The 17806-nt window shown below is 44.3% G+C and overlaps 1 protein-coding gene across 2 annotated transcripts in view; it reads left to right on the forward strand.

Annotated features, from left to right (window-relative positions):
- Positions 1–17806, forward strand: part of DPYSL3 (dihydropyrimidinase like 3) — a 107558-nt gene that overhangs the window by 37205 nt on the left and 52547 nt on the right. The window contains exon 1 of one of the 2 annotated variants that reach the window (XM_090288061.1): positions 9610–9873. The exons of the other annotated variant lie outside the window; for it this stretch is intronic. Within the exon in view, the coding sequence (XP_090144187.1) occupies positions 9835–9873 (39 nt within the window). The 5' untranslated portion in view covers positions 9610–9834. Of the gene's footprint in view, positions 1–9609; positions 9874–17806 lie in introns of those variants that run through there. 2 annotated transcript variants of the gene reach the window in all.

The raw sequence follows: 17806 nt of genomic DNA on the forward strand, positions 1-17806 counted from the left end.
ATGAATTGCTGCTAGGACAACTTGACCTTATGACTTGTTGGGTGCTATAGAACACAGATCATGATGGGCATCTCTGGCTGCATGGCCACTTTGTGACCCTGGTTCTGCCTTCCATCTTTCCCGGGCTCCAGTAGCACTCAAGAACCTATTTTTTCCCGTGGCTGCTGTGTCTCAGTGGATTGAGCGTCAGCCTGCAAGCCAACTGTCGCTGGATCGATTCCCAGTCAGGGCACATGACTAGGTTGTACGTCAGGTCCCCAGTTGGGGGCGCGAGTGAGAGGCAACCACAGAGTGATGTTTCTCTCCCTCTCTTTCTCCTTTCCCCTCTCTCTAAAAATAAATAAACAAACAAACAAATAAATAATTTTTTTAAAAAGGAAGCTATTTTTTAAAACTAGTGCATAATTCTCTTGTTCCAGAATCCTAGGTGTGTGAATCATGATACTCCTAGTGGGACTTGCATAACCTCCTTGTGGTGACTTTTCCCACCACAGTACCTCCAATGCTGTAGAATTTGTTGGGCCATATGGCTGAAGTGGTAGGGCTTTTTGTGCTGAAATGTGCATCTGCTGCCAAGCTCTTTCCTTCCCCAGGAGCCACTTAAAGCTGATAGCCTTTAATATATATGAGCTGTAAAAGTATTTCCAGGTATGGGATGAGATGTCTATAAAACCTAAAGGGGCCTACCAGGCATTGTGCTTCCTTCTTTGCAAGGGATTTGCCCAATGCAATAATTTGTCCTTTGCTCCGAAGGAAGTATTGAGGTGTCCCCTAGTCCACTGGGCTCCTAACACTATACTGAAGTATCCCTGAATCTTTTTTTTAAGTATATTTTATTGATTATGCCATTACAGTTGTCCCAATTGTTCCCTCTTTGCCCCCCTCTGCCCGGTACCTCCCTCTCCTCCAGCAGTCCCATTTCCCCCTTAGTTCATGTCCATGGGTCATGTATATAAGCATCTCCCACTGTTTAGAGTTCACGTGTCCTTCATAAATGCTGGAGAGCTCATGTGTCTTACCAAAGCCTCCAACATACTTGCCACTTCTTGCTCATCTAGTAAGATGTGCATGATGTCATCAATAGAGTGTACCATTTTCTTCAAGATGTCCAGATAGTCTAGATCTTTTGAGACTTTATTTGTGGTGGAGAGAAGGATAATTAACATAGCTTTGGGGTCAAGATTATTCATGTGTACTATCGTCTGTCCCAAGTATGTACATACCGCTTTTCTGATACAGATGAAAAAGAACTCATTTGCTGGATCAATGACTATGATAGTCTGCTTTAGAAAAATATTACAGCAGCTTCAATTTGGGCTCTTACTTGATTGAGTTAGACTTTGGGATTTGTTTGGCTTTTGCAGTGTCCAAACTAAATGGCAATAGAAAGGGGACTACCAGCCCTGCATCCTTTAGGTCTTTAAGGGTGTCACTAGTTTCTGGTATTCCCTTAGGAGGCAAACATTTTTTAAAAAATTTATTATCTTAATTTAACATCTTTGGGTAGGAGTAGGGGTCAGTTATAGGGCCTTCTACTTGGTCTTTCCTACTTAATAACTCTTACTCCACAGGCTAAGGAACCAATGTGGGAGTTGTATTAATTGCCATATTTGTCTAGTCCATTTAATTAATGAAAGTATGTGAAAATGACCACTAGGTGGATCTGTGGACTCCAAAGGCCAAATGTAAGCCAGATCTAGACCAGAGGTCCATTTATTACCTGCCTCTACAGGCCTCCTCTCTACCAGAGGAACTATGATGTTGCTTCAAGCCTCTGGGCATCAGTGTCAACTGGGAACTTGTATCCATTGGTCCTTAAGATGTGTAGTTAGTCCCCTTTCTCAGTTCATAGTGGCATTAGAATATGGCCTTAGGACCCCTTGGGGAAGGAGTAGAGGAATCATCATATACAGTAGGCACAGTATTTCAGGCTCCTTCCTCCTGATGACCCAGCTTCTCCTTCAGCTAACATTTTGCAAGCCTGAAAATGAGATCACATCCAGAAAATGGGCAAAAGAAATTAGCCTCCTGATCAACAATCCTTGATTTTTACCAATTTTTAGTTTCTTATTACTGCTCTGATAAGTTACCAGACACCGAGAGGCTTAAAATCATAGAGCTGTTCTCTTCCAGTTCGGAAGTCACAAGTCTGAAATTGGTTTTATGGGGCTCAAATCAAGGTGTCAGCAGGGCTGTCATCCTTCTGGAAGCTTTGTTCTGTGCCTTTTTCATCTTCGAGAGGCGGACCGCATTCCTTGGCTCATGGCCACATCATTCTGACCTTTTCTTCCATCATCACATCTCTCTCTTGACCCTTTGCCTCCCTCTTATAAGATCTTTGTGATTACACTAAGCCCACCTGGATAATCCTGCCTGTGGCTTTGACATGAGTTGCCATTAAAGTTTATAGAGAAGGCCAGAGGTCATCAAAATCATTCTCTACTAAAGAACGGAATGAGAAGCTTCATCCAGGGAGAAGGCGATTTGCACACCTTGCTCACTCTAGTGTAAATTTGATTTTGGGATTAGCCCATGGGAATGCTACTTTGTGACTATAATCTTTTTTTTTTTTTTTTCTTTTATGGCTTATGTATATCAATGGTAGGATTGTTTGTCAGGTCATTTCTGTGTATTTAATAAGTAAACATCTAATAATCTAGGTGAATCACTACTTTGATTTTTAGTCTGTGACACTGGAATTACATGACTAAGACTTTCTTTGTTTGAATTGTAGGTAAAATTAAGACCCAAATGATTCAACAAGTAGTTCTGAGATTAACTGTTTATTTATTCACACTAGAATTGCCTATGTATTTCACAAAGGCCCGGTGTGTGGCTTTTGCTCCTCCACAACTCTTTGATACGGGTTTTGAGACTGCTTTTGTTCTCCACCTTTCAAACCAGGACAAGGTGGAAATGTGTCCCTATATTAATATAGCACAATATGATTGTTTTTAAAAACTAGAAAATATTTTCAATAGTGAAAACTCTGTACGTGGCTGCACACTCATTTTAGATATGTTGGTGATTAAAAGGGAGACAGAATATTCTTGATTTTCCCCTGTAGTCAATTAAAATTTCTCCCCATTGATTCTACTCTATTCCAAGCCTTATGAAATAGTTGGAGACTGCAAAGATAAATAAGACATAGTTCCTGTCATAAAGGACTTCAGCAAATAATAATCAGAATGTTAAAAATAATGGTAAGTCCTGAAAATAATATAAAATAACATTGAATGTCAAAATAAATGTAAAATTTACAAAAAGATACAATTGCAACAGTTTTATTAATTGTTTTAAAGATTTTATTTATTTACTTTTATAGAGAGGGGAAGGGAAGGAGATAAAGCGGGCAAGAAACATTGATGTGAGAGAGACACATCAGTCAGCTGCCTCTTGGATGCACCCTGACCTGGGACCGAACCTGCAACCCAGGCATTTGTCCTGACTGTGAATTGAACCTGCAAACTTTTACTTTGTGGGATAATGCCCAATTAACTGAACCACACAGTCAGGGCAGTTTTATGAATCTTTTAAAATTGCCAATGATAACTGATATTTAGCTTTGCATATCCTCTCTATTGCCTACTTGTTTTTCTTTAATTTGATCTTATTTCATTAATAAGATAAATAGCATTAGGTTCTATTGAAAAAAATAATGACAGGAAAAGCTGCCACATAATTAACTTATTTTGTTCTAAGAGCTTGACATAAATAATCTTATTTAATCTTCAACACGTTCACTGTCCTTTACTTCCTTATACACTCTACCTTCCCTTTTCTTCTAACTAGCTTAGATCCCGCACCTCATCCCAATTCCCTTCTCAGCTCTCATCTAGCAAAGCCTTTGTTAGGTTGCACACCCTCCTTACCCCATGTTTGCACATACACAGCTGTATGTGGCTGGAGGAATATCCACAAACATGCTTATGAGTCTTTCTTTATAGTCCTTAGTCCAGATAATCAGACCATGTTTCCCTTGTCCCTTTTCTCTGGTGGGAACTTACTTCATACCAACTCCTCACCCCTCTAACTCCCAACACCCTTCCCTCCAGACTGATGACAGAGGCAATAGACACCATCACATGAGAACCTTTGTAAGTTCCCTCCATGAAATGTACCTAGCCCCATGTCTCTCGGCCAATATGCTCTTCCCTTCAGTTACTGGGAATAAGCCATCTTTGCTCCTTGCTAAGGAGCAAGCCCTCCATTTGAACACTAGATGTCACCTGTGTTGCCAATTCAAGAATGACAGAGCATTTGTCCCCTTTCTTTCCTGAATCAGGAAGTTCCCTCTCCTTACTGAATTAGCCCCTTTGGCATACAGCCATGATATTATTTCTCTCATATAAATTTCCACTTCCTCTGCTAGTTCCTGATCCATTTGCAATACAATCCCTTGAAAGAGTTGCCTGTTTTAGATGTCTACAATTTTCTCTTTGATTTTCATCCCACAGCTTCATTAAGACTGCTCTGGCCCACGTACACACATAGTTGGTATTCAGTAAATACCCCTTGAATAGTTTCATACGTGCTCACAACAACAACAACCACGGAGACATGGGTACTAAGATACCCATTTTACAAGTGCTCTCATCAAGGTCCTTGGTGACCTGGGCAGTGTTTGCCGACACTGATTGATTCTCAGTCCTCATCTTCCCTAACCTTTCAGCAGCAATGAAGGAAGTGAACACATTCTCATCTTTGAAATAATTTTGTTTCTTGGCCTTCTGAGCACAACACTTGCATGGTTTTCTCTCTCTCATGGATCACTGTCTCTGCTTCTACTCATTTCCACTTGGGATGCTTCTTACCTTCGATTTCTTCTCTTTCTCCGCTCACTTCCTTGGTCATCTCACCCAGCATCATTACTTTAAATAATACCTAGAGGCTGTCCACTCCCAAACTTGTATTTCTCTCCCTGCTCTTCCCTTAGATTTCTAATCTCAAATGTCTACCTGTCTGTTTAACATTTCGCTTGGATGTTTAATAGGAATGGCCACAAACATATTCCCGACCTTCCTCCCCACTCCCATTCCTTCCACACCTTTCCCTCTCTCACCTTCATCTTTGGAGTTGCTGAGGCCAGCAAATTTAGGGTAATTCTTGATTCTTCTCTCTCCCATAGCCCAGGCAAATCCTCAGCAAATACTGTTGGATTTACCTTGAAATCTACCCAATATCTAACCATTTCTCACCTCTTCCACTGTTACCATTTGGTCTAAGCTACGATGATCTCACCTTGCCTTCTGTGACTCTTGTATGTAAAATTCAGCCCATCCTCAAGACTCTGGAATGACTTTCACTTTGCCATCTTGCTTTAGTTATCCCCAATGCACTTGCCATCATTTTAAAGACTAGATATTTTAGTTTTTTACTCTTGATTTGTTCCTTCCCTAGAATGGAACCTTCAAGAGCATAGGTACCTATAGTAGGTACTCAATAAATATTACTTGAATGAATTAATAAATGCATAATCAGAAAAGCACTATAAAGTTGGTAATAATAGATGCTCAGTTTGAGATGATGAAACCAATGGTCAGGAAGCTGAGGTAATCTAGAGGTCATGGAAATAGGAAGTGTATGAATTACTAAATCCAGATCCTTAAACAGTATGCCATTCTGGGTTCAAGTCCATAGTTTTCCCACTGAACTTATCAATTTTTATTTTTGGAAATTCTTTAAATTACCACAAGGCTTTTGATCTTCTCATACACGTTGATGGCAGTTCCTTTCAAAGCCATGGCTTTATAATGAGGGCTCAAGTACCAAACCTATTCTACTGAGCCATTCTTTGGTCCATGTGTTGCCTTGGAATTTTGTGACTGTATCATATTAGCAAAGTGATTCCCTACCATCTTGAATTTATCTGTTCTCTAATCTAGAATCAGGAAACTCTAAGAAGCTTATGAGAAGCAAAAGTATTCTTAAATCTAGATTCTAAGTATATGTCCCTTAATGACAGTTCTTTATCTATTTATTCTTTCATACAGAATTTAAAACATTCTTATATTCACTCACCTAATGACCTTTGAGCAATTTCTATGGGCAACACCCTATTTCATGCCCTCAGGACACAGCAGTAAATAAAACAGACACATTTCTTGCTCTCAAGGAGTGACTATTCTAGTGATAGAAAGAAGGATAGTATCCAATAATAAATTAATATGTCATGTGGTGAAAAATACCAGAAAGACAAATAAAACACAGAAGGGGGCTAATGAGGGTGTAAAGTCAACTCTGTGAGATCTGGGACATTATTATTATTATCCACCTCTAAAACACTAGTCCCCAGAAAAATAATAGTGTATAGTAAGCACAAGCAAACATTGTGTGAAGTTGTGGGAAGGAATGAAAGGATGATGGTTGTAAGAAACAAGGAAATAGTGACTCCCAAACCAGTAGAACGATAGTCATCACCAGACAAAGGGAAAATGGGAGAATATAGCTGACAGTAGTAACATATTTACAAATCACAGTAGGGGCATTTAGATAATCAAGTTCCATTGTAACTCCGGAGTAACCAGTAATAGAGAAACTGGGGAGAAGGAGAGGGGTGGGGGAGCTAATCACATTAGGGAGGGGGAGCTAATCGCATTACTATAAAATCAGTTTTCTTTGTCTACTTGGGGCACACATTCTCCTGGCTGTGGGTGCACTCGACTCTGCAGACTCATGAATAAATGCCTCGTTTTGCTGTTCAAGTCCTGTGTCCCAGTTTTTATTGTGAGCGTTTCTCACAATGGTGAAGAAGAAAGCCCAGCTAGGTCGTTACAGCAGGAGTCCAAGTAAGAGCTGACAGCGGCTAGACACAGACAGCATCTTTAGATGGAAAGAAGAGGTTATAGTCTGGATGTATTTAAAAGGCAGAACCAATAGTGTCTCTTGATAGATTGGGTAGGCAGTGCAAATTGGACTGGATTGAGGGAGAGAAGTCAAGGTTTGGATGATGCCAAAACTTTGGCCTGAGAAACCATATGTTCTAGTTTCTCTTGATTGAAGTGTAGAATTGTAGGGGTGTGGTTGGTTTGGTGGCCAAATTAAGTTTCTTTGAGACTAAATGAAGTCTCTCTGTGTCTCCCTCCCTCCCTCCTTCTCTCATAGTTTCCTGAGATACCTAAAATCAAGTACTGCTGTGTATCCAAGGAAAACCATTCAGAGTCATTCTACCGTGGAAAACATCCATGCTGCTTCCACTCGTCACCCCTTGGCCAGACACAGAGGCATCTTGTGTTGATGGCTGCCTTTCTTCTTCCTCCTTGAATAAGAAAGGCAAAGCCAAGGAAGGCTTTTTCCTTCAAACACATCTCAGACACTTGATTTTGATTTAAAAAAAGAAAAAGATGATTGAAGGGGATGCAAGAGGGGAAAAATAGTGTTTGCTTTACATTTCTGATGATGGCAACAGCTTGAATCGATTAGCTGGTTATTATGCATTCCTGCACAAGGCTTGTCACAGCTGTCTGATCTGGAGAAACACATCTCAGGTCCTGTTCTGCATGGCCCCTTGCAGGCCAACCTGACCTCAAAGAGTTTAACCAAGTCTTGTAATTTGAAACAACACACAACATACACACACAAATCAAATGACCAAAAATATGGTATAAATCTCTTTAGTGGAGAGTGTTCTGGATTATAATGACTGTAACAGAGGAGATAATTAGGATGCAAAACAGGCAAAGAAATCTAAGGGATAAAAGAAAAGAAAAGGTAGTAGTATTTCTTTAGGATTGTAAATGCCCCCTATATATTTTTGCTTTTTTGAAGGGGAAGTTGTAGGATCCCTTCAAATAAGTTAGGGGCAGTAAAATCTTTGGGAAAGAATCAGAAAGACCTCCGCAGGGTTTCAAAAGATGTAGTTTAATTCTCTTTTACTCTGTTCTAAATATAATCCTGCTTATTTGCATGCCAGTCTCCAGAATGCTTTGTAATTTCACAACTCTTGGCTAGTGGTCTCAGCACTTAAGCTGTAAGAACAAAGCAAAATGTTTAGGGCGTGCCTTTGGCTTCAGAGTGCAGGGGGTGACCTTTGTCTGGCATTCCTTGTCCCAGCCAGAGTCAGACAGAAGTGAAGTGGAGAGTGCTGTGGACTTTCCCTGTGAAGACCGCTTCAGTAACTACCCAGGAATGTACCAGAAGCTTAGATTACCTTGAGCAGGGAGAGTTTCAAGGGGGCCTTAGTCTTCCCCTTGATTTTGTGACCAGGCTGGTTCATTTCAGCTTTCTGGAAAGCCCAAGCTGAGTATTCTGTGCTCTCTTTCTGTGGATGCTTTTTACAGCATCTGCATTGCAAAGTAAGCCTTCAATTTACTGAAAAGACGTCCTGAAGTGTGATCAGTGTTTTGCTTAACAGAGCCATGAATTCAGGATCCCTAATACAGACCTAATTATGCTCAGTGACACCTAAAGAATTTGTTTAGTATGGCCTTAGGATCCACAATTGAGGGGTGGGGATGATAGGAGAGTTATCTTGAGAGGGTTTATAATTTTGCATAACAAGCCGTTGTTATTTAAATGCTATGACTGGTATTGTTTTTCAGAACTGGAAGCTCCCTAGCCAAGCTCAGCCCTCAGCTCCCACCCACAGTGGCCACTCCAAATTTGCCTCCTTTTGAGGTCTAATTTAAGCGTGTAGCTAAAGAACAATACATTCCAGCACTGAAAGGGCATGTTTTTGCTTCTAATAACAGTGACTTCTATCCGTCCTGTTACCTAAAGAAAACTCAGAATGGTGAAGAGTGCACATGGTTGACTCAGAGTCCATGGCTGCGCAACAGTGCCAGGGCTCTGCCTTCCCCTACACGTGTTTTCTACTTTTTACTCCAACAACGTCAATGCTCTTTATTCATTTCTGAGAACCAGGCAGTGGAGTTCCTTTAAAACATCTTATTTTGATACTATTTTTTAAAATCCTGACACGGATTTAGCTGACACGGTACCCCCGTAGTGGGCTGCTTAACATTTTCTGATACCTATTCTCTTGGTAACATAACAGCGGCCGGGCCAGGCTGCACCAGGTCTGACCAGCTCGCGGGTTTTGAAGGCTTTGCGCCGGCTGTTTACGTGCCCAGCGCCCAGCAGAGGCGGCGCCCAGCCCTGGCTGTAACAAAGGCGGCGGCCGCCCCATCCAGCCCGCGCGCCGGCCGGCCGAGGACGGCGGGTTCCGGGAGGGACGTCCGGAGCCGTCTCCTTTCTGAGATGAGGGTGGTGATGGGAGAAGCCGGACCCGGGGCTGGTGGGCGGCGTTGGCGCTTTCCGGGGCTTGGCCCCCGAGGCCAGGGGAGCGACCCGGGAGCTTCTCTTCCTGCACCGGGACTGCAGCATCCCCTCCCGGAAAAGTCCCTCGCGCCCCCTGGTGGCCGTGGAGCGCACTGGCTCCGCCGCACTCGCAAGTCACCAAAAAAAAAAAAAAAAAAAAAAAAAAAAGGGAAGAGAAAGAAAAAGTGGGTGAGGCAGATGCAAAGAGGAAAATCAATAGGGATAAGAGAGAAGAGGGAGGAGTCGCAGACCAGCCATTCTTGTCTTACGGGGTCCCAGCTGGCATCTCAAAAGAGAGGGGAAAAAAAAAAAAAAAAAAAAAAGCCGGGGCGTGAACGCGAGTGGAGGAGGGTGTGTGTGGCGGGGGAGTCAGGGGTGAAAGGGAGACCAGGGAGATTTACTATTGTCTCTGGCAGCCGCCGCGGGAGCCCGGGAGGGGGGCGGAGGCGAGGGGAGGCGGCGACCGCGCACCATTCGCTCCACCTGAGCTCCGGGCGCTGTGCGCTGAGGAAGGCGCGGGCAAACCGGAGCCGAAGAAGGAGGGAGGGACGCGGCTGCTCAGCCACCGCCGCCACCATGTCCTACCAAGGCAAGAAGAACATCCCACGGATCACGGTGAGTCCGGGAGCCGCCGCCTCCCTCCCTCTCTCGCCGGTCCCCTGCGCCGCGGGAGGGGCGACTTGGTTCCCTGGTCCCGTCCCCGGGGAGGGTCGGGGACCCAGGTCTGGGGGTGGAGAGCGGCGGTCAGTCCAGCCGGCGCGGCGGGCGCCACCGAGACGGAGCGACCCTGGGGTTTGGGGAAAACAAAACAAAGAGGAAACCCAAACACTGGCGCGGAGAACTTAGGGTTATGTAGCCTCGTTTCCCACCACCCGGTGGTTCCCGAAGAACGCTGGGCTCATGGCCCTTCCTGAAACCCCGAGTCTCCTGGGGTGTCGGTGTGTGCCGCCCCAGGCCAGGGATGCTTTTTGATTAAGGTGCTTTTGGCGGGGAGGGGTGTGGAGAGTGACACCTTGCCCTGGGGATACTTGGCAGCCGGGCCGCGCCCCTCTCCCCGCTCCAGCCCCGCGCCGCTAGGGCGATGGGGTGTCTGGACCTTCCGTCCTCACCCTGTGTCCCCTTCTTGCCTGCATTCACCCGATTCGTATTTCAGTGCGTCATATTTGGGACTGGACAGCTACTGTGGTTGTAGCAGGAATGACAACTTTTATTATTATTATTTTTGCCCTCGATGTATTTTACATTTTTCGCGTCCTGTCTCCTCCTCATTCCAAGAAAAGGCTGAGTTTTTAGAGCAGATTTTAGTTTGCAGTCGCAGGCGCACGCCGTATGCACGCCGTGTCCAAGTGCCATTGTGCACAAGACGGAGCCACCCACGGCCTGCGGATGTCAGAGGCGCTGGGCGAGCACCTTGGGGTGGGGAAGGGACCTGCCTTTATCAGGTAGAGAAGACAGTTACACCAGCGCCCAGCAAGATGCTCTCGGCAGAATACCGCGCCCTGGGCTGAGATTCCTCCAGGATGCCCTGAAATGATGCCCCCAAATGGAAGGGACATACTACAGGCTGGGATTGGCATTTAAAGAAAAAGCAAAACACCAAAAAATCCACTGGCATTTGTTAGTTTAGCGTGAAACAGTGCAGCTGTGCTTTGTCTGTAGTGAGGAGGTGTGTGTGGTGTGTGATGTGTAGTAAGGGAATGGGTGGCTACTCCATCTTTGCAAGGCGAACAAAGGAAGTGATCAGCTGGCCCCTGGGAGGCTCTGCAGCTGCCCGAGGGCAGAGCTGTACCTGCTACCTTGGTTAATTTGCCCAATTCATTAGGTTTTGCTTTGGGCATGAGTCTGTTTGCACTTCTTTGGTTATACTTGGAACACCCTGTGCATTTGCCATGCAGGACCTTCCCCTCTGTAGGCTGGAGGAGGCTTTTCTTTCCTCTGGTGCACTTTGTCAAGTGGTTTATTTCTATTGCAGCATCCTACCGTTCTCATGCACCTGAGCTTTATTCCACACACCTACCTGCTATTTATCTGGTCCCAGGGAAGAAACCCACCCCTGGGGTGGGAGGGTTAGTATGGGTGAGGATCCTTCTACAGGTAGAAGCAATAGGTTTAAACCCATTCTCCTTTACCATTCATTACCTGATATCATTGACTTCCCATTGTTAAGGAAACATTGTGGGTCTTTTATAAGGCACAGTTATTTTCTCTGTGCAATTGTCTTTGCAAAGAGCTGTGGAAGGTATCATACAAAAAAAAAAAAAAAAAGAATGATTAGGACAAAAGCTTGATTTTTTAATACTTATCTCCCTAACTCAAGAGAGATGAACACTAGCTCTCATGCTATTACATGCAGGAGGTAGGCTGCATATGTGCCACTTCTTTTACATCCAGCTTGTTTTTGCCAGTTCTCCTGTTTGGGGTAAGCAGAGAACAGATTATCTTTTCCTTCCTAGCCTGAACATTGCAATGATTCTCCCAATGGGACTTAGCCTGTGATACAGCATTGAGGGCCACACCCATTCTTGTAGGTGTCACTTAAGCCACCTTTAGGGAAAGATACAGATATAGCTCTGAGAACTTACTTGCCTTAAAAACCACCATATATGTGGCTTTTTAATTCCAGGGCCAGGTTAGCAAGAGGTTCCCTTTTGTTCTTGTTTGGATGCTCTTCCCTGGGGTGCATCCTTCATTTTCCGCGTGGCTTCCATTCTCTCTCTCTCTGTGTGTGCGGGGCGTGGTGCTGCGTAACAGCCTCTGCCTGAAGCTGGGGCTGCGTCTCTAGTAGCTCTGACAGGAATGTACAGTGCTTGTGAATTTCTTGAAGCCACACTGCCTGATACTCATTGTTGCAAAGGGAGGGGGATAGGGCAGAAGTGTGTGTGGGGGGGGGTGTTTGCTGGTCTTTGGGAGCGAGAAATCCATTTGTAGATTAAAAATGCTTTGTGTTTGTATTTCCATGAAGAAGAATTCTATTTCAGAATAAAATACTTTTGTACTTTGCATGTATAGAGATAATCATGGTTATCTACATACTGCATGTGTTCAGATATTTATCTTCTTAGATACAAAAATATGGAAACAGATATGCAAAAAATGTGATTAAAGATTTAAATATAACATATGTCTCACACTGTCAATTCTAGTATATATTTAATGGTAAGATTGTAGAATTTGAATTACTTTACTATCTTCTCCATATTCCTTCTGGTGAAGGCTGCCCCACCCAGTAGTTAAAATGTCACTAGAATCCGTGGACCGATGGGGGCAGTCTTTCTTGGCCCTGTACCCATTACCTTTCCAGGCACCACCCTCTGCCATAGTTTTGGGGGCCACTATAAGGTTTTGTTTGTTGTCTTTCCTTCCACCTATTTGTGCTGCCTTCCTGAGATGAAAGCCTTCTCACTACCCTGTGTTTACTGGTTTCCTGGAGGGGGTGGGGGTTTCTCTGTGGCTGGTAGAATTGGCTGGGGCTTTCCCCATATCCCAGGCCTCAGATGTCATTGTGCCTTCTTAGATCATCTACATGAATGACCTGAACCATCTACCTCAACACTAGCCCTTGCTGCCCACCCTCCCCCCCTTTTTTTAAAGATTTTATGTATTTATTTTTTTAGAGAGAGGGAAGGGAAGGGAGGGAGAAAGAGGGAGAGAGACATCACTGTGTGGTTGCCTCTTGTGTGCCCCCAGCTGAGGACCTGGCCTGCAACTCAGGCATGTGCCCTGACTGGGAATCCGAACCAGTGACCCTTTGGTTTGCAGGCCAGGGTCAAATCCACTGAGCTACACCAGCCAGGGCTAATCCTTGCTTCTAAATGTCAGAGGCTGGCATTTTAGAGGTGGTCCAGCAAATCAGAACAGGAACCTTGTATTGTCATTCACCTCTGTCTCCACTCCCTAGCACAGTGCCTCCTCGTACCTAGATACCTAATGATGATTCAGTAAATCAATAGATGAATTTAAAAGTGTTCCTAATAAGAGTAGCTCACACCCATTAAGTGTTTATTACATGCATTGTCTTATTTCATCCTTGAATCAACACTGAGAGGTACTGTAATTATCCCAGTTAAAAAAAAAAAAAACAACCCTGAAAATCAAATGCATTTGGCCCACCTCAGAGGCAGGACACAAACCTACACACCTGACTGAAATCGAAGGACATGTCTCTGACTCTGCCATCACATGACTATGACATGGAGTTGGTGAGCAGATGGTTTAGAAGAAATACTCAGACAGTGTCTCCTCCTGGTAGGATCTGGGAGGCCACTGTCAACCAATTCCATAACATGGTCCTTTTTACTTTTCCTATTCAGTGAATATAAATACCAATTTTAGGAATGGTAGCTACCATATCAGACCCTGGCTGGTTTGGCTCAGTGGATTGAGCGTCGGCCTGCGAGCTAAGTGTCGCTGGTTCGATCTTCCAGTCAGGGCACATCAGAGAAGGAAAACTCTGACTCCAAAAAACCTCCGCTGCCTTGCGGCATACCTCTTCAGGGGAAAGGCTAAGGGAGTAAACCCCGACAGAAAATCCGGAGCCGGAGTCCCTAAGGCGGTTTGACGTTGTAGTCAACACCGGCAACTCCTGCGGCGCACCTGAAGCCAAGCTGTATCGACTCCGTCTTTCCCTTGGACCCTTCAGCTGCGAAGAGAGGGGGGGTCTGCTGCATGGGCAACAGCAGACCCTCCATATTACCCTGCCCAGGCTCTGTAGCTTCAGCTTCACTGGAGAGGACACTCCAGCGTCATCGCAAGATGTCGATTCAACACGGGAGGAGACAGATACCGTGTCACTCCCGAGTCGGACTGCACAACCATTCTCGGCGGTGCAGATAGACTCTTAAGAAGAAGCTACACCATCGTCTCTCGAGACGGACGGCTGCCGACGACGGCTACCATATCAATGCTACAGGTAGAAAGTTTGGATAATTACAGTCACTGTTTCCCTCTGATAGAAGCTACAACTTGAAGCTGACCACAGGAAAGGGTAGGGACTTAATTAGCACTTAGGTTCCAGTGCTTTATATGTATTCTGTTATTCTGGTCCCCGCAAAAACCCATTTTACAGTTGAGGAAACTAAAGCACAGACAGATAAGGCAAAGTGAGTTTTCCGGTGTTACACAGTGAGAATTTTGGGGCAGTGCTGGAGATAAAACCCAGGTCTTGTCTGACTTCGCAGCCTCAGTGGAGCGGGTACAGCCACTGCCTCCCAGAGGCACGGCCAGTGGAGGTTTTGAAAGGTGTTTCTAAAGAGCTCCTGAATTCCCTCTAGGAGACCAATCCAGGAGAACTGGCATTTTGCAAATACTAATTGGATTTCCGTAAATACTGCCTGGCTACCTTGGAGGTTGTGTTCTTTGTGTGGCACCTTTGGGAATTGCTGGAAGACATCTCCAGTCAGGAATGGGACCTGGAGGGTTTGGTCTAGGGCACTTCATCAGGGGCAGGGCATGATTGTGAGTGTTGTGGGTACCATGGGGATTTTTTTTTTTTTTTGAGGGGAAGTAAGAAGGGCCTATAAACTTGGGAAACACCCAGATCTCCGCAACACTTGAGCAGGGGGACGGGCAGCCCCACCCCTCAATCTTGCCTTCCTCTTGCTTTGATAGGTGTCATTTTGGATTGGGAGAGGTATGAGGAGATGGAGGACTAGGGCTTGGGAGACAGAAGGAAGAGAAGTCACCCCAAGCCTACTCTGCCCTTGTAAGGCATCTTGGAAGGGCAATTCCAACATAAAAGACCGAAAAACTAGCAAATACATAGGAATGGAAAACATCTTATATAACGGACCATGGAAATCTCAGCCTGGGACCTGCCTGGGGTGTTCATTTTGTTACTTTATATTTTGAGCAGGTATGTGTTGCTTCTCAGCCGGGTTGTTCCTCTTTCCCAAATGGCAGCAAAACGCCTCAGGTCACTAAAGAGCTATGCGTCACTGTGGAGCCAGCTCAGGGCTTGGGGGAATTCTAGAGAAACTGATTTCCTGAGGGAATTCAAGTGTCTGTGGTAGAACTGCCAGTTTATATATAAAAATCCATCCTACTTATCTCCCTGGGCTGTTGAAAGGTTCAAATGAGGGAGTGAGCCTGAAAGTGGTCTGTGAACCCTGGATGTATTCAAGAGAGTAAACAGTAATTTATTTATAAAATCTCAACTGCTTTGGAATGTGGAAATTAATAAATGAAGACTTGACAAAGGTCTGGAGTAGAAAGAGACTACTTAGAAAACTTTACTTTTTTAACACAAGTTTTCAGAAACAGATAAAAAGTAGCACAATGTTATATAAAAAAAACATTTTTTTCTGTTTTAGTTACGTTACAGTGTTGCTCAGAATTATGCCTGTCATTCATTTGTGACAGTCTAATAGAGGCCATTAAGACCTAAATAAAGGACACTTTTCTTAGTTGAACTATATGGTTTCCAGTCCTAATCAGCTTCTAGCCTAGAGGGACACAGGTTACAAATACCCTTTCTAGCAATTTCTTTACAACTCCCTCCCTGTTCAGTGGCTTTTTTCTCTGTCCTTTCTCCTCAGCTGAAGAAAAGAAAAGAAAACTGAATTTAGAAAAGAACAAAAAAATCTCTTCAGATCCTAACAGGCCCTCTGTTCTTAATGCACTGACATAACTCATAGAGCTATTTATGTCTGCTTATTGCACATGAGAAATTACACGATGTTTACAGTTGTAGGACTGTCTTGCTAGGATGCAAATGTTCATCTCTTTGATTAAATCAGTGCTTCTAATCATAAGGGGACTGGATATTTGAATATGTCTTCACCTCTGGGGATGGATGTTACTAAGAAGCCTGAACTACTCCCTGCTTACTCCTTCCTCGATTTAATGCTCCACTTCACCTTTTCTCCCATTTTCTGTAAGCCAGAGGGAAATAAATGAGAAAGACCCTGGACAATCCAGACAAATAGGTTCCTCTCTTTTCAGACTCTTCTATTGTGAAATCCCTCTCTCATCAAACTCAGTATGTATCTATTTCAATATATGAAGTAGACCAAAAAAATAGTTTGGTGGAATAGGATGAGCCCCTCTACTTGGCATCTTCTAGTCTAGGTCATAGGGAACTCAGTGACTGGACACACGGGACTAGGAATAGTAGAGTTATTGTCAATAGCTACCATTTATTCAGCGCCTTAGCACATACTACATGGATTATCTCATTTAACCCACAACAACTCCTGTGGTTACAATTATTAACCATCCCTTTGTGGTCCGGATAGAGGCTCAGAGAGAATAATTAACTTGACTCAAGTCACACAGCTGAAAAGCAAGATCTTGGGACCGACCTCTCCAGAGGTGAGGAAGTTTCACAGGCAGGAAAGCAGTAATTCCATATCTACAAGTGACAGTCCCCACCTCCCATCACCTCCAGCTGTCCACACCTGTTAGCTCGCAAATGTGTTCACAGGATAGAAGGAGTGGGGATGGTCTGGCCAAACCTATCACATCACCATTGGAACAACAACTGAGTGCATGTCTTCCTAACAGTGGTTCATGCATTGCTCTGCCAGCTGTCTGAGTTAGCTTCTGGCTTTTGCCCAGGAGCATGTATGAGTGGAAAAGGATGGAAAAGCAGATGCTGTTTTTTTTTGCCTTGCCTAAGTGCAGATATGGGCCTGCGGCCCCTTTTCACTCTGTGTCCCTGTCTCTTCCTGGACATGGAAGGACCCGGGCTCCCTGTTCCCATTCAGCCAGCCAGAGAAACCCAGGACACACCCAGCACTCTAAGCCAGATTGGGGGTGGGGGTGGGGATTCTAGAGCGGTCCAGGAACCTAACCGTGACATCTGGAATTCAAGGACACATTTCTTATGGCTTAATCAATCTGTTTTCCCCTTTGGAAGCACTGGACAGTGAGATTTGAAGGATAAGATGAGATTTTATTTTAGGAGAGGAGCCCTCTTTTTGTTTTTAATCAGATTTCTTTTAAATTTACTTTTAATTAAAAAAATAATTTTAAATAATTTGTTTGTTTGTTTATTTCTAGAGAGAGGGGAAAGGAGAAAGAGAGGGAAGGAAACATCACTGTGTGGTTGCCTCTCACTTGTGCCCCCAGCTGGGGACCTGATGTGCAACCTAGTCATGTGCCCTGACTGGGAATCGAATTAGTGACACTTGGCTCGCAGGCCAGTGCTCAATCCACTGAGCCACAGCAGCCAGGGCTTTAATTTAAATTTTTTGATTGATGTTAGAGATAAAGGAAGGGAGAGGGAGAGAGAGAAACATTGATTTGTTGTTGTACTTATTTATTCATTCATTAGTTTATTCTTGTATGTGCCCTGACCGGGGATCGAACCCTCAATCTTGGCATATTAAGACAATACTCTAACCAACTGGCTAAGGCCAAGAGGAGCCCTCTTGTTTTAGGATTCAGGATAAGAAAGAGAGCCCTGGATGGAGTGTCAGCACATTGTGGTTTGGTCCTGCCCTTGCCTCTGATTTACGTGTGACTTTAGGCAAACCCTTATTATCCTTCTCAGATTCTACACCAGTCAAATGTGGGCCCTGAACTAGATGCTCCCTAAAGTTCCTGCTAG

Source organism: Furipterus horrens, unplaced genomic scaffold, assembly GCF_987537825.1.
Source record: "Furipterus horrens unplaced genomic scaffold, mFurHor1.1.pri manual_scaffold_10, whole genome shotgun sequence".
Taxonomy (NCBI): domain Eukaryota; kingdom Metazoa; phylum Chordata; class Mammalia; order Chiroptera; family Furipteridae; genus Furipterus; species Furipterus horrens.